The sequence below is a fragment of the Saimiri boliviensis genome, chromosome 14 (assembly GCF_048565385.1).
Source record: "Saimiri boliviensis isolate mSaiBol1 chromosome 14, mSaiBol1.pri, whole genome shotgun sequence".
NCBI lineage: Eukaryota > Metazoa > Chordata > Mammalia > Primates > Cebidae > Saimiri > Saimiri boliviensis.
The window spans coordinates 9,380,685-9,406,788 of NC_133462.1; the positions used below are offsets into that span (position 1 = coordinate 9,380,685).

At 57.2% G+C, this 26,104-nt stretch overlaps 4 protein-coding genes across 12 annotated transcripts in view; 2 read left to right on the forward strand and 2 right to left on the reverse strand.

The window, feature by feature from the left end:
- Window positions 1-7,967, reverse strand: part of SPHK2 (sphingosine kinase 2) — a 61,152-nt gene extending 53,185 nt beyond the window's left edge. Inside the window, exons 1-6 of one of the 9 annotated variants that reach the window (XM_003940315.3) lie at window positions 7,666-7,967; window positions 6,675-6,826; window positions 2,080-2,551; window positions 595-744; window positions 395-489; window positions 187-302 (exon numbers count right to left, since the gene is read on the reverse strand). In XM_003940315.3, the coding sequence (XP_003940364.2) occupies window positions 187-302; window positions 395-489; window positions 595-744; window positions 2,080-2,551; window positions 6,675-6,713 (872 nt within the window). In that variant the 5' untranslated portion in view covers window positions 6,714-6,826; window positions 7,666-7,967. Of the gene's footprint in view, window positions 1-186; window positions 303-394; window positions 490-594; window positions 745-2,079; window positions 2,552-3,393; window positions 3,477-3,594; window positions 4,077-4,690; window positions 5,805-6,674; window positions 6,827-7,519 lie in introns of those variants that run through there. The other 8 variants (XM_003940316.4, XM_010351026.3, XM_010351029.3 and 5 more) reach the window with 8 other exon arrangements.
- A 4-nt stretch (window positions 7,968-7,971) lies between these two features.
- Window positions 7,972-11,618, forward strand: RPL18 (ribosomal protein L18). Its single transcript, XM_010351030.3, has 7 exons — window positions 7,972-8,080; window positions 9,329-9,415; window positions 9,748-9,855; window positions 10,322-10,420; window positions 10,925-11,048; window positions 11,140-11,209; window positions 11,496-11,618. The coding sequence occupies exons 1-7, from the start codon at window positions 8,078-8,080 to the stop codon at window positions 11,569-11,571; spliced, it is 567 nt and encodes a 188-aa protein (XP_010349332.1). The 5' UTR covers window positions 7,972-8,077; the 3' UTR covers window positions 11,572-11,618.
- An 87-nt stretch (window positions 11,619-11,705) lies between these two features.
- FAM83E (family with sequence similarity 83 member E) lies at window positions 11,706-25,697 on the forward strand. Its single transcript, XM_003940313.4, has 6 exons — window positions 11,706-12,153; window positions 12,277-13,953; window positions 14,853-15,020; window positions 15,671-15,795; window positions 21,439-21,856; window positions 24,315-25,697. Exons 2-6 carry the CDS (start codon window positions 13,480-13,482, stop codon window positions 24,567-24,569), a joined length of 1,440 nt encoding a protein of 479 aa, XP_003940362.2. The 5' UTR covers window positions 11,706-12,153; window positions 12,277-13,479; the 3' UTR covers window positions 24,570-25,697.
- SPACA4 (sperm acrosome associated 4) lies at window positions 18,114-19,050 on the reverse strand. Its single transcript, XM_003940314.4, has one exon. It carries the CDS (start codon window positions 18,608-18,610, stop codon window positions 18,227-18,229), a length of 384 nt encoding a protein of 127 aa, XP_003940363.1. The 5' UTR covers window positions 18,611-19,050; the 3' UTR covers window positions 18,114-18,226.
- Window positions 25,698-26,104: the final 407 nt, after the last annotated feature.

A 26,104-nucleotide genomic window follows, 5' to 3' on the forward strand; every position in this document is an offset into this window, starting at 1 on the left:
AGAGTTCTAGGCACTAGGGATACAGCTGGGAACCAGATAGGCAAAAAATGTCCAGGAGGTGGGGTGAGGCATCCCACAGGCAGGCTGATTTACTTGACTGACTGTGGGTTTGGCTGAGTAGGAGATGTAGGGGCCCCAATCACCCAGGAGGAACTCATCCCTCCCTTTGTGGTACCCTCAACCTACCCCCCGTGCTGGTTCACTGCTCCAGCCAACGCATTGCCCGAGCCGCAGGGGAGGATGCCCACAGGCATCTTCACAGCTTCCTCCCAGTCAGAGCGATCTAGGAGCCCGTTCAGCACCTGGAAGGTGGGAGACCAGAAGCCTGGGTCCCGGTGGCAGCCTCTGCAGCCCCCCAGGGCCCAGGGCTAGGGGCAGGGTGCTCCTGCTCTACCTCATAGAGCAGCCCGTCTCCCGAGACCGTGACGATGCCATCCCACTCACTCAGGCGCAGCCCCTGCACCAGCTCCCGGGCGTGGTTCTGTCGTTCTGAAGTGGGATACCGAGCCGTTAGGCAGGCCGTCCCACCCATCACTTCACTCCCGTACGACTCAGTTGTCCCAGCCCCCAACTCCCATTATCACTGGACCTTACCTGTCTGGATGAGGTTGAAGGACAGCCCAGCTTCAGAGATCATGGGCAGCACGTAGTTCTTACACCACTGCCAGGCCAGGCCCCGCCCCCCGAAGGGATTGACCAATAGGAGCAACCGGGGCGGCCGAGGTAGCAGGTCAGTGGTGATCTCTGTGGAGAGAGGTTAGAGTCTGCAAAGGCCAGCGACCCAGGCCCCCCACCATATAAACAGTCCCTTCAAACAGCCCCCAACGAAATTGGAAGGCTGGCACCTGGAACCTGCCAGGACTTTTCTCCCAGCCCACATCTGGCCAGGTCTGGGTATACAGCCCTGCCCCACAGCCCAGGTGCTGAGACAAAGGCAGAGCTTGGGTGTGAAACCAAATGCCCTTTGTCCTCATGTGTGGCAGGAGGGCATGGGAGCTGTGGTTCTTACTTTCCTCACCCTGCACACCTGTTACCCAGGATCAGGTTACTTCCAGCCCTTAGGGGCCCTAGGCCGGATTAGATGCCACCTCTGAATTCCAGAGATGCACCAGGAGATCTCTGTTGGCACTCATCACTCTGAGTGGTGCCTGGTCCTGTCTCAGCCTGCTCTCACCAGCCTGGGAGCCCTGACTCACGTGTGGTCAAGACCCACCAAGGGGGAAGAGGGTAGGAATGGAAACATAAATCTAGCAAGGGAGCAGCAGATGCAAATCATTTTTCTCTGCCTGTGTTTTGTTTTTCTTGTGGCAGAGTTTCGCTCTTGTTGCTAGGCTGGAGTGCAATGGTGCAATCTTGGCTCACTGCAACCTCCGCTTCCCGGGTTCAAGTGATTCTCCTGCCTCAGCCTCCTGAGTAGCTGGGATTACAGGCATCTGTCCCCACACCCAGCTAATTTTTGTATTTTTAGTAGAGACGGGGTTTCACGATGTTGGCCAGGCTGGTCTTGAACTCTCGACCTCAGGTGATCTACCCGGCTCGGCTTCCCAAAGTGCTGGGATTACAGGTGTGAGCAATCGCACCTGGCCTCTGCCTTTGTTTTTTTTTTGTTTTGTTTTGTTTTTCTTTTGAGACAGAGTGTCGCTCTTGTCACCCAGGCTGGAGTGCAATGGCACGATCTCGGCTTACTGCAACCTCCGCCTCCTGGGTTCAAGCAATTCTCCTGCCTTAGCCTCCCGAGTAGCTGGGATTATAGGCATGCACCACCATATGCCCAGCTAATTTTTTGTATTTTTAGTAGAAACGGGGTTTCACCATGTTAGTCAGGCTGATCTTGAACTCCTGACCCCAGATGATCCACCTGCCTCGGCCTCCCAAAGTGCTGGGATTACAGGCATAAGCCACCGCCCAGCCTCTGCCTGTGTTTTTGTTCCTTCTGTAACCCATCCCTGTGTATCACTCTGAATGGATCCAGAGAGATACATCACTCAGACAGAAAAACAAAGACACAGCTGCCTGTAGAGGAAATTCTGCAGAGACACCAAGGTGGCCCCAGGACAGAGCAGCTGCCCAGCGCCTCACCCCCGTCCCCAGGCAGCGGCAGTCCTCGGAGCAGACATGTGAGGGCGATGGCCCAGCGCTGGGCCTCGGCACGGTTCTCTTCGTAGGTGGCAGCCCCATCTGCCCGGAAGGTGCGGGTGGCTCTGCGCCGGCCCCCGAGCCGGCCCCGAGGATAGGTGTAGATGCAGAAGTAGGCCGCTGAGTCCGAGGGGCTGCGGCTTCGCAGGGTGCAGCAGCCTGAGACCTCAGCCAATGGGACCAGGCCACCCCGGGGCCTGGCTTCAGGTTTGGGGCGCAGCCGCTGTATGTGCAGGGCCTGTGACGTGAGGGTGAGGGCATAGCGTGGGCCTCGGGCTGGGTAGGAGCCGAACTCGCCATGGAGGAGCGGGGTGCTGGCAGCCAGTGGCGGTGGTGGCGGGGCCATGGCCTTAGCCCTGACCAGGGTGCTCCTAGGCCCGTGGCCCCAGCTCCCGGTCAGCTCCTGGTCCGGCCTCTGTGGGAAGGGAGGAAGGAAGGGGTCAGAACTGAGGACCCCATAGCAGGGGGAGGGAGAGGAGGGCCTGTGGACAGGAGGAGACAATGAGGGGCGGGGGCAGGTGAGACAGGAGCACCAGAGACAGACAGGCTCAGACAGGTGCAGGCAGACCTGGAGGATGAGGGACAGAGGCCAGCTGGGCAGGAAGGCCAGCATCCCGGGGGTGCCCAGGGATCCGGGCATGCAAACATTCAACCATTTATTCCCTAGGAAGTATTCAGTACCCTCTATGTGCCAATCACAGTGCTAGGCCTAGCAAACACAGCAGGGGATAAAACAGCCCCAAATCCTCAACTTCATAGGACTAGATAAACCAGAGAAAGGTTTGAAATACACAGGGGGTTGGGTGATGATAAAGGGCTTTAAGAAGGCACAGGAAGAGGAATGGATAGTGGGATTGGATATGCAGAAACAGACATGCAAAGAATGAAAGACATCCCCCCCCCACCCCTGTCCCCGGTCACCAGCAGAGTTATCTCCAGGTGCAGAGGGTAACTACAGTGAAAAAATCACAAATGCGACAGAGATACGGTCTGAGAGCCAGAGAAACACTAAGAGGAGACAGACAGGGTCAGTGAGGTGAAACCCGCTGATGAAAGGTACTGAGAAGAGTAAGCGTTTCTCACCCCAATGAGAAAGGCAAGACAGAGCTGGAAGCAAGAGCAAATAGCAGGGATAGGAAGCAGGCATGGGGACGGCTGGAGAGAAGGGATGTGACAGAGGGACTACAGGGTCCGAGAGGGGCCACATGCGAGCAACTGCAAGGGGCAGGGGGCAAGAGCTGGTCCCTGAGCACTGACCTGGGTGTCTGGCTGCCTGCTCTCCAGGGAGCGGGTGGGAGCCAGGACTGAGGTCCCTTCCCCACAGGCCCTCTCCCTGCCCTCTGCCCGGCTTCTGCCTCCTCCTCTTTTCTGCTCACCTTTGTTCCCCACTGCCCCGCCCCGCCCTGCCACTCACATTCCCCAGGCCCAGCGGGACACATCCCCCGCCTGTGGACTCACCCTTAGGAATTACATCTGCCCCCCTGCCCCGCGGGGTTCCCTCGGGCCCAGGGTGTCTGCTTCACCGCCAAACCTGCCCTGGCCTTATGATGGGAACCTCAAATCAGGCTCAAGCACAGAGCCCCAGATGTTCTCCAGTACTGGACTTGGGTCTTCTGTCCCTGGGTCCCCGAGACCTGGACCTGAATCTCCATCCATTGGTCCCCAGTCCATAGGCCTGCGTGTCTGGCCCTGGGCCCTCGAACCGCCATCTCCACTCTATTTCCAGAACCCAGTTCAGTCCTGGCCCAGGTTTTCCATTTCCATCTCCCACCCCGGTGCCGCAGCCCCGGGCCTGCGTTTCTGTTCCTCTTGGTCCCTCAGTCCCCTAGACTCCGGTCCTTGCCCCAACCCCCGCACCCTCCTCACACGCCGGGTCCTCCTCCAGGCGGCCCCGCAAGTCAGCACCAACTGCCCCCCATCAGACCCAGGGGTGGTGGGGGGGAGGGTGTGCACTCGGTCAACCAATGGCCGTGCAGCCGGCCTGAGCCGCACCAATACAAGGGAGTGGGGGGCGGGGCCAGCCAGCTCCCGAGCTTGGCGCAGGGACCGGCCGCGCGAGAGGCCGAGAACTGGGCGGGGCCTCGCGTTTCGAGGGGCTGACCGCCATCGTAGGTGAGGGCAGACGAGAAGCGGAGACGACGTCACGGCCCCGCAGCCAGCGCCGCTGTCGCCATCTTTGTTAAGGGAAAGTGGGCCTGTCCCATCTATTGAATTCACAAAAGAAAAGGGGCGTGGGGGAGGAGGTCTTTAGACGCAAAGACAGAGACCCTAACACGAGTAACAAAGGCCCAGAGATCCAGACACAGAGCAAAGCAGAGACCCGGAGAAGCTGGATGAGGCAGTAAGAGAGCTAGGAGGCGAGGGAGAGTGGGGGTTTATTTTTCGGACAATTGCAAAGTCAGAGAGATACAGAGAACAGCAGAGATCCAAACGAGATCAAAACAGTGGGATGGAGAATGTTCAAGGTAAAAATACAAGAAAACCCGGAAAATGACAGACACTTCTGGAATGGAAGCCGGGAAGGAGAGGCTTATTAACTCACAGACTTATTTACCTTATTACCACAGTGGAGGCTGCAGCATGAGATAAACATCGGCCCAGTGAATGACCCAGTCACGTGGCAAGGCAGAGACAAAGAGAGATGGGGACAGTAGTTCTAGGTCAAAGGTGAGGGAGGGAGAGAATACTGGAAGCTCAGGGGCTGAGACGAACTGAGAAAGTCAAAATACTAACAGACACGCAGAGGCAAATACATGGTGAAATTGAAAGAAAGGCAAGTACCTATCAGGAAACTCAGAAATAGAATTGCACAGAAAGATATATGCATTAGGAGACAGAGACAGAGCCCGCTAGAGAAAGACAAATGTAGGAAGAAGTTTGCTTATTGCCAAATCATGTACCTTGCATTTAACCCCCAGTTGCCATGGCACCAGACATGTGCCAAGGAATGACGCAGAGAGAAAGGGGGACAGAAACGCAGTGAGACTTGAGAGACAGGAGACACAGCAACTGAGCTTGGGGCCCTGGGAGAAGGAAAGGCAGAGACACTGAGCAAAGAGGCTGAGATTCAAACACAGAGCCTGAGTCACACAGACGAGGGGACAGGGAGGAGGAAACGGAGAAAGGACCCTGAAGTTGTGTAACTGCTGGAAAGCCCCTGAATTCTTGGCCTCAGCTGCCCTGTCTGGGAAGTGGGGAGAAAGCTATTGACACTTGCCTGGAGAGAAGATCTGAGATCACTTACAGAAGGGCTTCCAGGCTGGGGGCGGTGGCTCATGCCTATAATCTCAACACTTTGGGAGATTTCCCCAGCTGGACCTGAGGCGGGAGGATCCCTTAAACCCAGGAGTTCAAGACCAGCCTGGGCAACAGAGGGAGATCCTGTCTCTACAAAAATTCGAAACACAGGCCGGGCGCAGTGGCTCACGCCTATAATCCCAGCACTTTGGGAGGCCGAGGCGGATGGATCACAAGGTCGAGAGATCGAGACCATCCTGGTCAACATGGTGAAACCCCGTCTCTACTAAAAATAACAAAAAATTAGCTGGGCATGGTGGTGCGTGCCTGTAATCCCAGCTACTCAGGAGGCTGAGGCAGGAGAATCGCCTGAACCCAGGAGGCGGAGGTTGCAGTGAGCCGGGATCATGCCATTGCACTCCAGCCTGGGTAACAAGAGCGAAACTCCATCTCAAAAAAAAAAAAAAATTCAGAACACTGGCCAGACGCAGTGGCTCACACCTGTAATCTCAGCACTTTGGGAGGCCGAGGCAGGTGGATCACCTGAGGTCGGGAGTTTAAGAGCAGCCTAACCAACATGGAGAAACCCCAGCTCTACTAAAAATACACAGTTAGCCAGGAGTGGTGGCACATGCCTGTAATCCCAGCTACTCGGGAGGCTGAGGCAGGGGAATCACTTGAACCTGGGAGGTAAAGGTTGTGGTGAGCTAAGATCTCACCATTGCACTCCAGCCTAGGTAACGAGAGCAAAACTCCGCCTCAAAAAAAAAATTTTTTTTTTCAAAAAATTAGCCAGGCGTGGTGGAGGCTACTTGGGAAGCCGAGGTAAGAGGATCGCTTTAGCCCAGGAGATTGTGGCTGCGGTGGGCTGTGATCGCGCCACTGTGCTCAGCCTGGGCAAGAGTGAGACCCTGTCTTTTTTTTTTTTTTTTTTTTTTTGAGATGGAGTCAGTCTCCCAGGCTGGAGTGCAGCACTATCTTGGCTCACTGCAACCTTCGCTTCCCCGCTTCAAGCGGGGATTCTCCTGTATGAGCCTCCCGAGTAGCTGGGATTACAGGCACACACCACCACGACCCGCTAATTTTTGTATTTTTAGTAGAGACAGGGTTTCACCACGTTGGCCAGGTTGATCTCGAACTCCTGGCCTCAGGTGATCCGCCTGCCTCAGCCTCTGAGAGTGCTGGGGATTACAGGCATGAGCCACCGTTCCAGACCTCCAATCTTTCATAAAAAAAAAAGCAGGGCTTTGGATTTTGTCATTCCACAGTATGAGGATCTTGGCTTTCAGACGGTCCCTTACCTGGTCCTGCTGCTCCTCTGCTTCAAGGTGTCCATTCATCTGCTGCTCCTCTGCTCCGTTACATCAACAGGACCCTGGCCCTGGGTCTTAAGCCATAGGAGGCTGGTGGGAGCAAGGACTCAGGTCTTACTGTCCTGGCCCGACCTTCAGCTCTGTGGAGGAGAGATGAGTGAGAGCCGACTGCAGGAGGGAGGCCCTTCTAGGCAAAATGTGCCTGAGAACCAAGAGGCAGGGGCCTCCCTGGGAGAAACAAACCAACCAACCAAAAAAATGAGGAGACAAGTCATGTCATTACTGCCCCAGCCAGTCCATCTGGTTGCACACAATATGTGCTATAACAGGATAGGAGTGAAAGCTAATTTTTATTAAGCACCTATTATGTGCAAGAACATAGACCTCAGCAGTTTGTTTAACTTTCATAATCCTGGAAAACACTGTGTGTGCCAGGCCTGCTATCATCCCGTTTTTGTGGATAAGGAGAGTAAGGCCCAGAGAAATGAAGTGATATTTTCCCAAGATCACGGAGAAGTTAAATGCCTTGCCCAAGGTCACCCCATTAGTAACAAGCAGAGCCAGGATGTGAATTTGGTGACAGCCTTTCAAGGCCCCATCCCACCATCTTTCTTTGCCTCTACTGCTCCCTGGGTCTCCGTCCTGCTCTCTGGGCCTCCACTCCTCCCACCCATTGGGTCTCCACTCTTCCTCCCCGCTGAAACTCTGTCTCCCTCTTTCTAGGTCAGGGAAGGGCCCATTTAGGGGCAGGAAGAGGAGGAAAAGCGGAACTTAGAGGACAGGAATACAGGATGCTATAGATTGACGTGCAGCAAGATCGTCTCGGGTTAGACCTTAAGTAGGACTTCCCAAGCAGCGGCTCCGCCTACGAAATGCAGCGCGAGATAAGGCAGAGGTGAACCCGATAAGGAAACGCCCGAAGCGTGGGGTCAGAGGTTTCCACAGGCCCGGACTAGCTCTGCCAGCCCCGCCTCCTCACCTCCAACACTCGGCCCGCCGGGTCCTCCAAGAGCCACTGAGAGGCCGTCGGCATCGGGCCAGAGCGTCACCGCGCGACGCGTCCTCCTAGCTTCACGCATCTTTCTCGCTCCCAGATCCCTTTCTTCCGGACAACTATCGAGAACTGGGCCCGGGAAGGGCCAGAGAGGCCCCCGACGTGCTGGCCCTTCTCTCTTGGACGTTGCCGTTCTTTCTCTTTGGTTGGTTCTCCGCTCTTAGCGGTTTTCGCCCGACTACTCAGTCGTCCAGCTCACCACAGAGACGTCCGGATCGTGGTAGAGCGCCGCGTCGCACGCATGTGACGTCACGACGGCACCACTCGCTGGAGGCTTTCCCCGCCCACTCCGGAGTCGTTCTCTCTTTCCGGACCTGACGGAGCAGGAGGCGCCATCATGGTGAGTGCATTTTGCGGCGTTCGAGGCTGTACAATCTGCTGCCATCCGTTGCAGTCTCGGGCTAGGGGTGTGTCGGAGGGCTGCAGGGGCCCTGCGGCTGCCGAGAGGGGGCAACTCCCGAGACTTGGGGCCTGCTCTGGGGGCCAGGAGAGCAGGGATGGGTCAGAGTCATAGCCCAACGCCCCCATTGAGTAGATGACCAAGTCGAGGTACTAGGAGGCTGATCTAACTGGGGTCACAAAGCCAGGAAGTGGTGGAGCCAGGATTCCGACCCAGGTGGCTGGCCCCGCAGCCACTCTTAGTTACTTGGCTTTGCCGCCTCTATGCGGACCTGTCACTTCCTAGGATGAAAGGTTGGGTTCGTTGGGGCCCGCGGCGGGTGGGAGGATCGGAAGTCAGATAACTGGGTTTGGGGAATAGGCGGACCTCTGAGTCTCGGGTCCTTTCCCACCTTGTAATGTTGCTTTGAGAGCCTTTTCCCCAGTGTCTGACTGTTCATTGGGTACACGGTTATTCTATCTGATAAGTTTGTGAATTTGGGAAGAGTAATCCGTAGGAAATTCTCATTACGGGGTCTTAAACACAGGAAATGCTGAAAAAGTGGAGCTATTAATACTTTCTTAATAGTTGCTAACACAGTCTAAAAAACTTAAGTTACTCAGAAAGGCAGCAGTGAGGTAGGAACCTGGTGCGTGGCTCACGCCTGTAATCCTGACGCTTTGGGAGGCCGAGCTGGGAGGATTCCTTGCCCAGCTTGGCCGGTATAGTGAGACTCTGTCTCCACTTTAAAAACAATTTTTAAAAGGATACTGCTTGGTAAGGGTTGTTAGATTGATACTGTAGGAGAGGTCGTTCTAGAAGTATTACGAAGTTCCGAAGAATGATTCTTTTCCATCATTACTGCCACTGGTTTTATATTTTTGGTCATCCTCTAGGTATGGGACCCAGATTTGAGAACTTAACATTGTTGTAAAATATAAGTTGTAAAGAATTAAGGTTTCTGTATTAAGTTATGACTGCTGTGTTAAGACATTTCAAGGTTCTGTGTGCCATGGGTTGAAGGCTTTGTAAGTAACCCCTTTTTACCGAAGGGTCGGTGGCAGCCCAGAAGTCTCCTGGTGGTGGGCCTGGGATTTGAGCTGGTGGGTCCAGAACTGGGCTTGGGACCCAGCTCTCAATTTCAGAAATAAGTAATAATTGGCCAGAAGTAATAATAATGGGCCCGTGGTTGCTGCTTCACTCCCGCAGGGAGTTGACATCCGTCACAACAAGGACCGAAAGGTTCGGCGCAAGGAGCCCAAGAGCCAGGATATCTACCTGAGGCTGTTGGTCAAGGTGAGCTTGGGCCCTGAGGTCTTTTGGGGAGGGTCACCCCAGGTCTGTGACTTTCAGATCCTCTATTCTGTTGCCGGCACTAGGCTTCTCCCAGGGGCCTGCCGGGTGGGCTCGCATTTTGTCCCGGGGCCTCCAAGCGCTTGTATTTTCGGCCTTTAGGCTGTGTAGAGCTTCAGGATGGAGCAGGGATTTTCTAGGTCCCGGGCCAGCTCTCTCCCACTAGCTCAGTGGGTTGGGGGAAGGGATAAAGCTTTTTTTTAGTCCAGATCATCCTATGTTTGCCCCTTTGCTGGAAAGCTGTCCCGGCTTCTCACCGTCTTTCCTTCCTCCAGCTGTACAGGTTTCTGGCCAGGCGAACCAACTCCACATTTAACCAGGTCGTGCTGAAGAGGTTGTTTATGAGTCGCACCAACCGGCCACCTCTGTCCCTTTCCCGAATGGTGAGTGACTGGACCGGAGAGCACAGTGGACCTGGGAGCCGCGGGGTCTTGTCTGTCCAGAAGGGAGGCAGGAATGGGAGCTCTGCAGGAGCGACCTGGGCTTTGTCTCAGCCAGCCAGTGATGTCCCTGGGCAGCTGGCGAGGCTCCTGGGCCTCCTCTCCTTCTCATTGTGAGGTGGAAGTCTCTTGGTGGCTTCAGGACATTTCCCCAAGGCTCCAAGTCATAACTGAGTTTTAGGTTGAAAGCCCTGCTGAGGGAGCCCCTCTTGAACAGTCTGCATTTTTTTTTTTACCTGGAGATTTCCCCAGCTGGACCTGAGAGGAGGCCTGTGGGGTTTGAGAGGTGTGGGTTGAGTGGAGTGGGGGGTCCCGTTAGTGGGCACAGCTGTCGTGGTCCAGGATGCCTGCAGCGGGGCTGGACGTCAACACCAGGTGGACTTACGGTGTGCATCCTTCTCACCCCCAGATCCGGAAGATGAAGCTTCCTGGCCGGGAAAACAAAACCGCCGTGGTTGTGGGGACCGTGACGGACGACGTGCGCGTTCAGGAGGTTCCGAAACTGAAGGTGAGCCGGTCGGGGGTCAGGGTCAGGGGCAGACCCATCAAATCCTCGCTCCGCTGTGCTGGTCCATCCTCAGTCTTGCCACCTCTGGTGACAAGCATCCTGCCCATCTGAGTGGCTTTGGGGATGGGTGTGGGTTGTCTCTGGCCTTGGGGGTGGCGAGGTCCCCTGGGCAAGCTTCTTCGGGGGCAAGTTATAAACTCTTAGTGGTGGCCCCTAGAGGCCAACAGCCTGGGACAAGTCTGAACTCCATTGTCACCTCTGAACAGGTCTTTTTGCCCCATTTTCCTTGCTGTTAGTCCTAGCGTAACACCAGGGATGTGGTGTGAAAAGTTTCTAGAGATGGTGTTGAGAACGGCTGCTGTCGGCCCGGGCGCTCCGGGTAATCACTGATGGCATTGGTTACCAGGGCTCTGCTACGCCGAGGCAGTGGACGGAGGGTGCGTCCCGGCAGCCCCTGGGTGACCACACAGGGGTCTGACCCGCCATCCTTGTCCTTTCCACCAGGTATGTGCGCTGCGTGTGACCAGCCGGGCCCGCAGCCGTATCCTAAAGGCGGGGGGCAAGATCCTCACTTTCGACCAGCTGGCCCTGGACTCCCCCAAGGGCTGCGGGACCGTCCTGCTCTCCGGTGAGTGCTTTAGGCGGTGAGGTCGGCCTGGGCTGTGTGGCTGCCGGGCGCCAGATCCCGGTCTCAGCCCGTTCTCCTTTCCCCTCGCTAGGTCCTCGCAAGGGCCGAGAGGTGTACCGGCATTTTGGCAAGGCCCCAGGAACTCCGCACAGCCACACCAAGTGAGCATTGGCCCCCAACCCCAGCCCCTCCCCCAGACTCGGCCAGCCCCAGGCCTTCTGGAACCCTCTTGTCTGCTTTTCCCTTCAGTACTGCTCAGAGCTGTGTTTTCCAGGCCCCAGCAGGCATTTCCTGGGCGGGGGAGGCTGTGGTTTGCCGGCCTCTGCTGCCCAGGCTGAGGACCACCCGGGTGGCAGGGCAGGTCCTGCCACTGACCCTCCTGGGGCTGAATGTGATGGGCTTGTGGGGTTACTTCGCCCCTCCACAATGCCTCCCCTCTCCCCACAGACCCTACGTTCGCTCCAAGGGCCGGAAGTTCGAGCGCGCCAGAGGCCGACGGGCCAGCCGAGGCTACAAAAACTAACCCTGGATCCTGCCCTCTTAATAAAAAGATTTTGGATGTGGACAGTCCCCTGTGTGTGTGATTGGGGGATGGGTTGGGACTTGGCACCTGCGGGTGAGAATGCATTGGGGACCGGAAAGCCGAGCCAATGACCAGCGTCGGGGAGGGGCCCAGCCCTCCTCCTGCCCCCACCGCCCAGAAGCTCCCTGCCTCCTTTCCAACAGCCAGGTGGCAGGTGTCGGCTTCCTTGGATCGGCCACACCCGCCCCTCCTTGGTGCTGGGATGGTGGGTGGGGTGTGGACCAGGAAGTTTGGGGTGCAGGCAGGGCTGCGGGAAGGGAGGGGCTGCCTGGGAACAGGTGAGGCGCTCCCAACTCCTCCCCCCAACACCTGGAAGCTGGAGTCTGAAGGGCCAATCCCGCGGCCCCTCACTGAGTGGTGAGCCAGCACTCCCGAAGTAAAAGTGAGCCACACCCCCGGACCTCCTGTGGGGACCCTCCTGTGTTTGCTCAAGGGGCCGGGCTCCCTGGATTTCGGGCTGAGTCCAGAGGCCAGGAAAGCACAGCAGAAGCCGGTGAGCTGCAGCCCACGTCCTCGGGAAAGGCAAGTGACCGAAGGGAGGCCCTGGAGCCGGGCTCTCCCGGTGTGGACGGCCCCCGGCAAGGGGGATGGATGGGGGTGGGACGGGGAGGTTCGTCAGGCTTGACTCCTTCCTTCTCTTTGCAGCTCCCCGCTGCGGTCTGGAGGAAACAGCCACCTGGGTTGCTGGGATTGGAATGACGGGCTGCTGGTTTGCAGGCATCAAGGGTTCAGGGTCCTCGAGGTTGGGTCAGCAGCCTCAAGGAGGCCACTGGGGCTTGAGAGAGAGGCAGGGCAAGTTACAACAGAGTGGTCCCCATCCAGGAAGAAGCGGCCGAGCAGCTGGTGGGAGGAGACAGGATTTAGGTAGAAACCAGGCGGGGGACTGCTTGGTCAGGGCTCTCCACAGATCAGAGGACGGTGGCTGCTTAGGCGGCCCTCACGCCTAGATGGGCAGCTGAGGTCACAGACGCATCCCACAGTCATGGAGACCCCTGTAGCGCACGTCACCCTCCAGTGCAGCAGCGGGAGGGAGACTTGAGGGTCCAGGGAGCAGGGTCCTCCAGTGACAGGGTAGGGAAGGGTTTGCCGAGCCTCGGACGTTTCTCCAAGGTTGAGCAAGCAGGTCCAATGGGGAGGTGTCTTGGCTGGTCTGCGGATGAGAGCTGGTGAGCAGGAGAAATTCACGGGGCCGACTGCTTCAGCCGGAGACAGATGCTCTACCAGGTGGTCTGATACGGGGACTGTCAGTCGGAAGCCATTGGTGTTTGCCAGACAGTGGAAGGACAGTCAGTCGTACTCTTGGCGGGGGGGGGGGGCAGGCAGGCAGCCTGCCATGCCTTTAAGGACCTTTGGGTGATTGGAGACAGGCAGACAGCCTGTTGCCTGGAGATGATCAACTGGTCAGCCTGACCAAATTCAGGACAGCTGAAGGGTCTGGTGGGGCTCTGTGTGACCGGTGGGTTGGAGGCTGTTGTGTGGCTGAGCAGAGGTGGCCAGCTGATGGGTCACACAGCTGGGGATGGTGTCAAGAGGTCAGCCTGACGCGCAGAGACGGCTGGCGGGAAGGTTACGGAGGGCCAGCCAGGGATGGTGCCGGCTGGACACAGGCAGGTGGCGGGTCTGAGTGGCCTGACACGTTGGGTAGTCACTTATTGGGGCAGTGTGATTGTCAGGACGGTGAGGGAGGGCCTGCTGCTGGGAGCCATTTGGATATCTGCAGGGCCCCTCTGGAGGCCGACCACATAAGGTCTGCCTATCGGAACCCCCAGATGGTCACAGTCCCTAAAGACAGCCAGACCCCTGGGGACCCAGTCTCTCACAGTCAGTCCTCCCACCCGAGTGACCCCGATGGCTGCCTCCCAGCTGGCGGCACTGGAAGAAGTGGACTCCGGTCCCGGGGTGCTGCCCCTGACGGAGGCCAGCTCCGGCTTCCTATATTCTGAGGGCCAGCGGCTGGCCCTGGAGGCTCTACTGAGCGAGGGTGCGGAGGCGTTCCAGGCCTGCGTGCGGCGCGAGGAGCTGCAGCCCTTCCTCAGTGCGGATGAGGTCCAGGGATTGGCAGCAGCGGCCGAAGACTGGACAGCGGCCAGGCAGGAGCCCGGCGGGACGGTAGTGGGAGCCACCACCGCCGATGGGGACGCGAGCAGCCTGAGCTACTGGCCTGGGCAGTCGGAGCAGCCAGCGCCCGTCCTCCGGCTGGGCTGGCCAGTGGACTCTGCGTGGAAGGGCATCACCCGGGCGCAGCTGTACACACAGCCCCCCGGAGAGGGCAAGCCACCCCTCAAGGAGCTGGTGCGGCAGGAGATCCAGGCTGCTCACAAGGTGGGTGTCGTGGGGACCTGGTGTCCATTCCCCAGACTGGGATGTCCTCATATTCCAGCCCCAGAATGGGGACCCAGGCGTCTCTCCCTTGTCCTCCCAGGACTTCCAACTCCACACCCCTACCCTAAAGGACCTATACCTCTGGGACCCAGGAATCCACACCTTCCAGCCCGAGGACTCAGGTGCCTACCTCCCCAGACCCATCCTTAATCTCAGAAATAGGGGCCCCTTGTGGTGGCTCATGCCTGTAATCCCAGCACTTCGGAAGGGCGAGGTGGGTGGATCACCTGAGGTCAGGAGTTCGAGACCATCCTGGCCAACATAAAGAAACCCCGTCTCTACAAAAGGTATAAAAATTAGATTACAGGTGTGGTGCGTGCCTGTAATCCCAGCTACTCGGGAGGCTGAGGCAGGAGAATGGTTTGAACCGGGAGGCAGAGGTTGCGATGAGCCGAGAACGTGCCATCACCCTCCAGCCCTGGCAACAGTGCAAGACTCCCTCTCAAAGAAACAAAAAGCAAGCAACCAACAAAAAACCAAGCAAACATGTGATGTGCGATGACAGTTTTCCAGCATTTAGGGGCCGGGAATCTCGAGGAGGGGCTGGGGTTCTTGTGGAGAGGCAGCGTTTTCCTCATTCGCATGTAGATGCTAGTTGAACAGCAGTGTGTGTGTCTAGGGTCTCCCCTTAGCCCCTGTGAATGTGAAACTCCCAGACCTCAGAGCACTTTACTTCCAGGTCCCAGACATCAGGCTTCCCACGCCCTCTGACTGTCCCCCAGCCAGGCTCGGTTCACACATCCACCTCCCCCCACCCAGCCAGGCTCGGTTCACACACCCACCTCCCCCCACCCAGCCAGGCTCGGTTCACACATCCACCTCCCCTCCCCCACCCCCAGCTGGTGGCCGTGGTCATGGACGTCTTCACTGACCCAGACCTGCTTTTGGACTTGGTGAACGCCGCCACGCGCCGATGGGTACCTGTCTACCTGCTTCTGGACTACCAGCAGCTGCCTGCCTTCCTGGCACTGGCCCAGCAGCTCGGGGTGAACCCGTGGGCCACAGAGGTAGGGGTTGGGACGGGGGGACCCATAAGTCCCCATTCCCCTGGCTTGGGGGCGGTGGGGGGGGAGACCCTTCCATGGAGCCCCGGGCCATTGAGATGGATGCTAGCAGGGGCGGTGGATCTGATGCCTGCAGCAGTGGGGAAGTAGGAGTGGGCATTCCTGAGGGGTCGAGTCACTGAGTTTGGGGTATCCCCAAGAAATGCCTGAGAGTCAGTATCAGTGGCTCTGAAGAAGCTGAGACAGATACTACTTCTTTTTTGGTGGGGGGAGAGAGAGATGGAGTCTTGCTCTGTCGCCCAGGCTGGAGTACAGTGGTCTGATCTTGGCTCACTGCAACCTCTGCCTTCCGGGTTGAAATGATTCTCCTGCCTCAGATTCCACAACAGCTGGGATTACAGGCATGCGCCACCACGCCCAGCTAATTTTTGTAATTTTAGTAGAGACGGGATTTCGCCATGTTGGCCAGGCTGGTCTCGAACTCCTGACCTCAGGTGAACCACCCACCTCTACCTCCCAAAGTGCTGGGATTACAAGCGTGAGCCACCGCGCCCAGCCTTGGACAGATCTATCTGGTAGAACCAGCCTGGAGGGACCCTGAATCCATGGCGGGGGCCTCAGCAAGGGTGCGCCTCCACTCCCCACACCAACAGAACGTGGATACCCGCGTCGTGCGGGGCTGCAGCTTCCAGAGCCGCTGGCGACGGCAGGTGAGCGGCGCCATGCGGGAGAAGTTTGTGCTGCTGGACGGCGAGAGGGTCATCTCAGGATCCTACAGGTGTAGCCCCCACCCCGCCCCCCACCTCCCGGCGTCCTGTACTCCACTCTCCCTCCGTGTGTTCAGAGGCCAGCTGGCAGCCCCTACCCAGGCCTCTCTTTTCTTACCTTTATAATGGGGGCGAAAGATCCTTCCCTGGGGAGGAGGTGGGTGCTGGGGCCGGCCCTGGTGCTGACCCGTCGAGTGGCCTTGGGTAAATCTGTTTCTCTTTGACCCTGTGTTTTCTCATTTGGAAAAAAGGGCAAAGTTTGGGGGTGGGGTTTGTTGAAAATCAGGAGCACCTGGATTGGGATCTAAGCTCTGCCTTCGGTAAATAACTCCACCTAGGCCAGGCGCGGTGGCTCACGCCTGTAATCCCAGCACTTTGGGAGGTCCAGGTGGGTGGATCACGAGGTCAGGAGTCTGAGACCAGCCCTGGTCAATACGGTGAAACCCCATCTCTACTAAAAATATAAAAATTAGCCAGGTGTGGTGGTGGGCACCTGTAATCCCAGCTACTCGGGAGGCTGACGCAGAAGAATCGCTTGGACACGGGAGATGGAGGTTGCAGTGAGCTGAGATTGCGCCATTGCACTCTAGCCTGGGTGACGAGCGAAACTCCATCTCAAAAAGAAAAAAAAAAAAAAAAAAAAAAAAAGGCCCCGCATGGTGGCTCATGCCTGTAATCCCAGCACTTTAAGAGGCCAAGGCAGGCGGCTCAGCTGAGGTCAGGAGTTCAAGACCAACCTAGCCAACATGGTGACACCCCCGTCTCCCCAGCTACTTGGGAGGTTGAGGCAGGAGAATCACTTGAACCCAGGAGACGGAGGCTGCAGTGAGCCAAGATCTTGCCAGTGCACTCCAGCCTGGGAGACAGAGTGAGACTCAGTCTCAAAAAAACACACAAAAACAGAAACTCCAAATAATAACAGCACCTACCTCATAGGGTCACAGCACAGTGTGGGAGGGGAGGCATGTGACCTCCGGGATCAGACTTTTCAAATTCTAGCTCTATCAGTTCCTCGCTGTGTGGCCTCAGGCAACTTGCTTCACCCATCAGTGCCTTGGTTTCCCCCTCTACATCAAGGGCTGATAGGGTTAGAGCCTCTGGAACCAGGTCCCTCAACAGGGTGAGCACCCACGCTTGGGTGGGCTGAGTCTTTGCTGCGGGGCTGCTGTGTGCATTGTGGGAGATTGCGTGGCATCTTCAGCCTCGGCCCAGCAGAGGGCAGTGGCATCACACGCCCCACACCTGCAGTGTCCCTGCCAATTAGAGCAACTGAAAACCTCTTCAGACAGCACGGCTGCCTGCTGGGGAGCAGAAGTGCCCAGCTGAGAACTCTGCGCAGGATCAGTGGCTTTCCACCCTGTGCGCGCACCACGAGCCCTGGGAGCGCTTGTTAAAGCACAGCTTTTGTAGCAGATAATTCAGGAAATGGAAAAGGAGAAAGAAAAAGGAAGAAGGCCAGGCACGGTAGCTCATGCCTGCACTCTGGAAGGCTGAGGTGGGAAGATCGCTTGAGCCCAGGACCTCAAGACCAGCCTGGGTGACACATCGGGACCCCGTCTCTACAAGAATTAAATGCAAATGAGTCAGGCGTGGTGGTGCGCAGTTGTATTCCCAGCTACTCAGGAGGCTGAGGTGGGAGGATCGCTTGAGCCCGGGAGGTGGAGGCTGCAGTGAGCCAAGATTGCACCATTGCACTCCAGCGTGGGTAGCAGAGTTTCAAAAGAAAGGAAAGGAAGGGAGGGAGGGAGGAAGGAAGGAAGGAGAGAAAACAACACACTCCCGTGCCCTCTCCTGTTCACCGTGCCTAGAACAGGGCCTGAGAATCTGCATTTTCTGTGACTTCCCACTTGAGGCTGCTGCTGTTTCTGGTCCAAGGACCACATTTTGAAAACCAGTGGAATTGAGACTGGGATGTTTGGAAGACTGCTGACCTTCCCAACTTTGCGTGAGGTCATGTGACCTAAGACGGGCTTGGCCATGTGCCGTGGCTCACACCTGTAATCCCAATACTTTGGGAGGCTGAGGTGGGAGGATCAACTGAGCCCAGGAATCCGAGACCAGCCTGGGCAACATAGATGGACCTTATCTCTACAAAAAAAAAAGAAAGAAAAAGAATGCTCCATAAACATCAGCTGTCATTTATTATGATATATATATATATATATATATCTTTTACCATATTTCGTGGACTCTAAGATGCCGTCAATGGAAAGAAGCATCCTGATTGAAATGTGAGAAGCTCTGCCTCTTAGAACCATCAGACCCACAGGCCGCGCTCCCCTGCCGCTCAATCAGGCCTGGGGGTGCTTCTCCGAGCACCGGGCTCCTGGTGGATAGCCTTGGAAGGGATGGCCTCTCTGGCCATTTCGTGGGCGAAGGAGATGGGGACATGGGGGGTTGTGGATCTGGGAGACCAGCCCCAGGCCCTGTCCTCCCTGTTGGTCACAGCAAACGTGGAGGAAGCAGCATGCCCAGCCCCAGTGCCAGGCTGGTGGTGGCCCCTGCCGTCTGGCTGCTGGCGGGGCCTGGGGCTGTGTTGCACAGGCGGCCAGCGCAGCAGGTGGTGGTGAGGCTGTAGGTGACGCCCTTGTAGCTGACGGGCTCCTCACGGCCGCAGTTGGTGGCTTGCACGCAGCCTTTGTTGATGACGGAACCAGTGCCTGGGGCGACCCCGTGGCCCGTGAAGCAGTCCTCATCATCACCACAGCGCATGGGGGTGCCGGGACACTGCGTGGACTCGGTGACTTCACAGAAGACGCAGTCCTTGACACCCGTCGTGCCTGGGGTCAGAGCCATCACCAGAAGCAGCAGCCAGCCCAGGACCATGGTGGCCTGGTGACATGGACGCTGCCCCAGCCAGGCCGCAGGCTTCCCGGACCTCCCGGAACCGCTGAATGAAGGACCTCCCAGAACGCCTCCTGCCCACGGGACTTGGGTCTTGGTCCTGGCCTCCCAGGGTCAGCACCTGGACTGTCCTCTGTTCCCGACACCCTGCGTCCCTCTAGGTCCTGGGGATAGAGGGGAGTGGTGGCTGCTGCCCGCCGATAAGTCTGTGAATGGAATGAGTGACCTCACAGACCCCTCAGGGTTCCTACTGGCTGCTCTGGGGATGAGGTCACAGGTGAGAGGAGTGGGTGTCACAATCCAAGGGGTGGCCTGCCCACTGACCTGCCAGGGCACAAGGCGACTCTGACACCCCTGCCGAGGTGAAGACGCCCCGAACCCAGAGGACGCTGGTCGCAAGCTTGTGCACATTCTCTGTGCTGCACCCGCCAAGGGCTTGACTTCAGCCTCACACCCCCCGTGGTGACCCCATTTTCCAGATGGGCAAACTGAGGCTGGGGAAGGGAAGGTGATACATCCGGGGTTTCTGAGCCAGGATGAGGGCCCAGTTTCACTGAATTCCAAAGAGGCTGGGAAAGAAGAGGGTGTATGAACTCTTGCCGAGATCCATGCTCAGTGCTTGCTTGCTTTTTTTTGAGATGGAGTTTTGCTCTTCTTGCCCAGGCTGGAGTGCAATGGCACGATCTGGGCTCACTGCGACCTCCACCTCCCGGGTTCAAGCAACTCTCCTGCCTCAGTCTCCCGAGTAGCTGGGATTACAGGTGCATGCACCACCATGCCTGGCTAATTTTGTATTTTTAGTAGAGACGGGGTTTTGCCATGTTGATCAGGCTGGTCTCATGACTCACCCACCTTGGTCTCCCAAAGTGCTGGGATTACAGGCGTGAGCCACCGTGCCCGTCCATTTTATTTAGTCTTTTATTTTTATTTAAAAATATTGCCTGGGCATGGTGGCTCACGCCTGTAATCCCAGCACTTTGGGAGACCAAGGCGGGCAGATCACCTGAGGTCAGGAGTTCAAGATCAGCCTGGCCAACATGGTGAAACCCCGTCTTACTAAAAGTACAAAAATTAGCCAGGCATGGTGGTACATGCCTGTAATCCCAAGCTACTTGGGAGGCTGAGGCAGGGAGAATAGCTTAAACCTGGGGGGTGGAGGTTATTGTGAGCCAAGATCATGCCACTGCACTCCAGCCTAGGTGACAGAGCAAGACTCTGTCTCAAAAAAAAAAAAAAAAAAAAAAAAAAGATTGATTTTTTTTTTTTTTAAGAGATAGGATCTTGCTCTGTTGCCCAGGGTGGAGTGTGGTGCCACAATCTTGGCTCACTGCAGCCTTGACCTACCAGGCTCAAGTGATTCTTCTGGCTAAGACTCCAGAGTAGCTGGGACTACAGGCACGCAGCACCATGCCTGGTAAATTTTGTAAAATTTTTTGTAGAGATGGGATCTCGCTATATTGCCCAGGCTGGTCTAGAACTCCTAGCCTCAAGCATTCCTCCTGTCTTGGCTTCTATGAGCCACCGCACCCAGCCTTCCTAGGTTTTGGCTCCATATTGCAGATGAGCACTGCAGGGAGCAGGAACGTGGAGTTTGGTGTGCAGCCAGCGCTTACTAAGTGGCAGTCATTCTTGGAAGCAGCTGGGTCTTACAACAATCCCTGTGAGTGTTTGGAAGTGAATTCCATCTCTCTTCAAGGAAGAAAACTGAGGCACTGAGGTGTTCCTAAGTGGGGACCAGGTAGAGCCCAGTTTTAAACTCCAGTCACCCAGGCTGGAGTGCAGTGGTGGGATCTTGGCTCACTGCAACCTCCGCCTCCTGGATTCAAGTGATTCTCCTGCCTTAGCCTCCTGAGTAGCTGGGATTATAGGCATGCACCACCATGCCTGGTTAATTTCTGTATTTTTAGTAGAGATAGGGTTTCACCATGTTGGTCAGGCTGGTCTCGAACTCCTGACTTTGTGATCTACCTCAATCTCCCAAAGTGCTGGGATTACAGGCGAGAGCCACTGTGCCTGGCTTTGTTTTTTTGGTGGGGGGACAGGATCTTGCTCTGTTGCCCAGGCTGGAATGCAATGGTATGATCACAGCTTACTGCAGCCTCAGTCTCTCAGGCTCAGCCAGGCACGGTGGCTCATGGCTGTAATCCCAGCACTTTGGGATCACCTGAGGTCAGGAGTTTGAGACCAGCCTGGCCAACGTGGTGACATCTCATCTCTATTAAAAATACAAAAAAAAATAGCTGGCCGTGGTGGTGGGCGCCTGCAATCCCAGCTACTCAGGAGGCTGATGCAGGAGATTCACTTGAACTTGGGAGGTGGAGGTTGCAGTGAGCCAAGATTGTGCCATTGTACTCCAGCCTGGGCAGCAGAAACTCTGGAAAAAAAAATTTTTTTTCCCCAGGCTCAAGGGATCCTCCCACCTCAGTCTCCCAAGTGGCTGGGAGTGCCGTTGTTTGCTACCACACCTGGTTGTTGTTTTTGATTTTTTGTAGAGACAGGGTCTTGCCATGTTGCCCAGGCTGGTGTCAAACTCCTGGGCTCAAGCAACCCTCCTGCCTCAGCCTCCCAAAGTGTGAGCCACTGTGCCTAGCCATGATTATAAGTGTCTTAACTTGGGCTGTCTTCACACCACCCCTCGGCGGTAGGGACTTCAGTTCTCCCCATTCTACAAACTGGGAAGCTGAGGCTGGAGAGGTCGGGACTTGCCTGAGGTCCTACAGCCTCCCCTGGGGACCCGGCGGGGGGTGAGGGCAGGGCTGGGCCTTCGGGAGGGTTACGGAGACCCTGACCCCTCACTCCCCGGCCCCCAGCTTCACGTGGAGTGATGCCCGCCTGCACCGAGGCCTGGTGACCCTGCTGACTGGTGAAATCGTTGACTCCTTCAGCCTTGAGTTCCGGACGCTGTATGCGACCTCCTGGCCGCTCCCACCTGCACCCCTCCAGGGACCCTCAGTCATGGGGGGCCTGCAGCGGGGCCACAGCCCGCACCGCGTGTCCCGCCGCCGCTCTGTGGCCCCCGCATTGCCTCCGCTGCCTGATGGCCCACTGGCCCACCGCCTGGCCGCCTGCCGAGTGTCCCCTGCCGTCCCGGGGCCGGCACTCAGTGACATCTTAAGGAGCATGCAGCGCGCCCGGACCTCCAGTGGTCCCCCGGCCCGGCCCAGCCGCTCCCTATGGGACCTAAGCCGTCTGTCCCAGCTGTCTGGCTCCAGTGATGGGGACAATGAGGTGAGACTTTGTGGCTGGTGCCAGAAGAGATGGAGCCCAGAAAGGGGAGGGTGTTTGCCCAGGGTTGTGTAGCCTGGTTTCGGGGACCCTGCTTCAAGCCACAGAGCAGGAGGCGCTTCCTGAGGGCCCATGCCCTAGATCAGGCGTCCCCAAACTTTTTACACAGGGGGCCAGTTCACTGTCCCTCAGACGGTTGGAGGGCCGCCACATACTGTGCTCCTCTCACTGACCACCAGTGAAAGAGGTGCCCCTTCCTGAAGTGCGGCAGGGGGCGGATAAATGGCCTCAGGGGCCACATGCGGCCCGCGGGCTGGGCACTGGGCGTAGTTTGGGGACGCCTGCCCTAGATTCCTAATGGCATCGTTTGTTCATTTCCTGCACCCCTACTGTGTGCCGGGCAGGCGGTGCTGAGTGGTGTGGGGCAGAGACAGGAGAGCCCTGGGTGCAAATCCTGGCACAACACACTAGGTGGGGGATGGGGGAAGCCAAGGACTTGACTCCTCTGACCCTCAGTATCTTTATCTAGGAATGGGTAGAGCAAGGGCACTCATTTTGGGTTTGGCTGGGGGAGGAAACCATGTGGCTATATGAAATAGAGCTGTAATGATACAACAATACATTCCTGAAACAGGGAGTTCGAGACCAGCCTGGCCAATGTGGTGAAAGCCCATCTCTACTGAAAATACAGAAAGATTAGCTGGGTGTGGTGGGCACACCTGTGGTCCCAGGTACTCGAGAGGCTAAGGCAGGAGAATCATAGCAGTGAGCCGAGATTGTTCCACTGCACTCTAGCCTGGCAACAGAGTGAGACCGTCTCAAAATAATAAACAATAAATAGGCCAGCTGTGGTGGCCGAGGCGGGCAGATCACGAGGTCAGGAGTTGGAGACCAGCCTGGCCAACATAGTGAAACCCCATCTCTACTAAAAACACAGAAATTAGCCGGGCGTGGTGGTGCGCACCTGTAATCCCAGCTACTCAGGAGGCTGAGGCAGGAGAATCACTTGAACCCAGGAGGCAGAGGCTGCAGTGGGCCGAGATCGCCCCATTGCACTCCAGTCTGGGCGACAGAATAAGACTCCATCTACTAAATAAATAAATTCCTAAAGTGGAATTTATTTATTTTGTGACATCCTCATCCCAGGCCAGGAAGGCCACATTTTTTTTTTTTTTTTTTTTTTTTTTTTTTTTTTTTTTGAGATAGGGTCTTACTCTGAAATATCCTGGGAATCAAGAATTGTCCCCCTCCGTCGCAGGCATTGAAGGCTCCTAGCTGGAGAGGAGACGGGGGATGGGCAGGGGCAAGGTCCTCACCCCTGCCTGGTTCTGAGTGCCTTCACCCAGCATCCCCTCCCTGGGCAAATATTTGCTTCCCCCTGGCAGATGCCAGCGCTTCCGGTTCCTCCCCAGCTGCAGAGGTGGGGACCCAGCTCCCTGTCCCCTCTTGTAGGTTGCAGGGGGTCCCAGGCCTGCCCTCTCACTTCCCCACTTCCCTCTCTGGCTTCCTTCCCTGCCCTCCTGCCTCCTCCCCTGCAGCCCGCTCCTTGCTGCCCTTCCTCCTCCTGCCTCCCCGCCCCTGCCTCCTCCCCTTTCACCCCCTCTGTCTCCTCTCGCTCCTTCCTGGCTCCCTTCCTCCCGCCCCCCCTTTTTTCTCCTCCCTCACCTTCTCCCTTACCCCTTCCTCCTCCTCCTCCCACCTTTTTTTTTTTGAGACAGGATTTCACTCAGCTCGCTATAGCTTCAACCTCCTGGGCTCAAGTGATCCTCCCACCTCAGCCTCCCAAGTAGCTAGGGTTACAGGTGCATCCATCACACCCAGCTAATTTTTGTATTTTTTGTAGAGATGAGGTCTCACTGTGTTGCCCAGGCTGGTCTCGAACTCCTGAGCTTAAGCCATCCAAAGTGCTGGGATTAGAGGCATGAGCCATCACACCCAGCCTCCTTCTCTCACCCCCCCCCCCTCTCTTCCCTCCCCTCCCTCCCTCATCCTCTCCTTCCACCTACCTCACATCCTCTGTCACTTTCTTTTTTTGTTGTTGTTGTTTTGAGACTGAGTCTCGCTCTGTCACCCAGGCTGGAGTGCAGCGGTGAAATCTCAACTCACTGCCACTGATTGTACTGCAACCTCTGCCTTCCGGGTTCAAGCGATTCTTCTGTCGCAACCACCCACGTAGCTGGGATTACAGGTGCCCGCCACCACACCCGGCTAACTTTTCTATTTTTAGTAGAGATGGGGTTTCACCATATTGGCCCGGCTGGTCTCAAACTCCTGACCTCGATCGATCCACCCACCTCTGCCTCCCAACGTGCTGGGATTACAGGCAGGAGCCACTGCTCCCGGCTGTCTGTCACCTTCCCTGCTTCTCTCTGGCCTCACCTCCTGTCTTCCCTGGCTCTGGGATGCCTCCAGGTCCCTACCCCAGCCTCCTCTCACCCCCTCCCTCTCTTTCCCTCCACAGGTCAAGAAGTCCTGGGGTTCCAAGGACACCCCAGCCAAGGCTCTGATGAGGCAGCGGGGCAGTGGAGGAGGCCCCCGGGGGGAGGCAGACTCACGACTTCCACCGCCATGGCCCCTGCCCCCCACCCGCCATCTCCGCTATATGTCCCCAGCCCAAAGGCGGCTCGGTGGGGATGCTACACTGAAACTTCCTGAGCCCAGAGGCGTCAGGCCTTCAGACTGGGCCCCCCGGCCGGGAGTTGGGGGGCCACCCTGACCAGGAGCCCAAGCCAAATCTGCTGGCCCACCCAAGGAGTAGAGCCAGACGACTGTCAGCTCAGAGCCCCCTGCCGCGCTGCCCTGCCTTGGACAAGGCTTCTGGCCTCGGTGTAAAGCGGGGAAGGTTGTTCTTGCCTTGTTCTGCAACTTGGGGCCAGCCGGGCGCGGCGGTGCACGCCTGCGATCCCGGCATTTTGGGAGGCTGAGGTGGGAGGGTTGCTTGAGGCCAGGAGTTGCGGACCAGCCTGGGAAACACAGTGAGATGCCATCTCTACAAGAAATAAAACAAATCAGCTGGGTGTGGTGGTGCACACCTGTAGTCCCCGCTACTCGGAGGGTCGCTTGAGCTCAGGAGGTAGAGGCAGCAGTGAGCCAAGATCGTGCCATTGTGCTCCAGCCTGGGTGACACAGCAAGAGGCTGTCTCCTAAAAAATAAAAAAGCCGGGTGAGGTGGCTCACTCCTGTTATCCCAGCACTTTAGGAGGCTAAAGGCAGGTGGATCACCTAAGGTCAAGAGTTCAAGACCAACCTGACCAACATGGCGAAACCCCCTCTCTCCTAAATACAAAAACTAGCCAGGCGTGGTGGTGGTGGACACCCGTAATCCCAGATACTTGGGAGGCCAAGCCAGGAGAATTGCTTGAACCTGGGAGGCAGACGTTGCAGCGAGCCAAGATCACACTATTGCACTCCAGCCTGGACAACAGAACAAGACTCCATCTCAAAAAAAAAAAAAAAAAAAAAGGACTTGCGCAAGCTCATCGCCTGCACCGGACCTCAGCGTCACAGCCCAGACAATGGGCTGGAAGTGTCCGCCAGCTGCAGATCCTGAAAAGCACAGGCGCTGCTCCCGAGGGTCGGGCCTTCCGAGGAGAGGCCGGCTCGGGCCCCGAGTGGGAGCTGTGGCGGGAAGACGAGGAGTTGCTGCCAAGCACAGTGTGCCCAGGAGCTGTGGGGAAACTGAGGCGAGGAGCTGAATCATGAGGGACTGGAGGGTGGTGCAGCCGCAGCCGCCGGGGAACGGGGTGGGTGGCGGGACTTTCTGTGCGTGCTGAGGGGGCATGTCTGCCGGAACTCTGCTTTAGCTTTGCTTGGAATAAAACCGCTTCATGCCAAGAGCATGTGTTACCACAGCCTGGCTCCAAATCCAGGAGTCCACAACCCAGCCCCTCCTCCTTCAGACCCAGAAGTCCAGGCCTCAAACCCTCCTCCCTCTATCCCAGGGACTAGGGGTCCAGACCCCAGCACCTCCTCCCTCAGACCCAGGGGTCCAGGCCCCAGCCCCTCCTCCCTCAGACCCAGGAGTCCAGACCCCAGCACCTCCTCCCTCAGAGCCAGGGATCTCTACCTTCAGCCCCTCCTCCCTCAGACACAGGATCCAGGTCCCAGCCCCTCCTCCCTCAGTCCCAGGGGTCCAGGCTCCCAGCCCCTCCTCCCTCAGACACAGGGTCCAGACCCCAGTCCCTCCTCCCTCAGACCCAGGGGTCTAGGCCCCAGCCCCTCCTCCCTCAGACCCAGGGATCTCTACCTTCA

Bases quoted from the DNA above. Each gene is read 5' to 3' on its own strand.
- FAM83E (XM_003940313.4), top strand. From the start codon at position 13,480: ATGGCTGCCTCCCAGCTGGCGGCACTGGAAGAAGTGGACTCCGGTCCC. The intron at 13,954-14,852 runs GTGGGTGTCGTG...CCCCACCCCCAG, and splicing joins AGATCCAGGCTGCTCACAAG to CTGGTGGCCGTGGTCATGGA. The intron at 15,021-15,670 runs GTAGGGGTTGGG...CCACACCAACAG, and splicing joins TGAACCCGTGGGCCACAGAG to AACGTGGATACCCGCGTCGT.
- RPL18 (XM_010351030.3), top strand. The intron at 11,049-11,139 runs GTGAGTGCTTTA...TCCCCTCGCTAG, and splicing joins CGGGACCGTCCTGCTCTCCG to GTCCTCGCAAGGGCCGAGAG. The intron at 11,210-11,495 runs GTGAGCATTGGC...CTCTCCCCACAG, and splicing joins ACTCCGCACAGCCACACCAA to ACCCTACGTTCGCTCCAAGG.
- SPACA4 (XM_003940314.4), bottom strand. From the start codon at position 18,610: ATGGTCCTGGGCTGGCTGCTGCTTCTGGTGATGGCTCTGACCCCAGGC.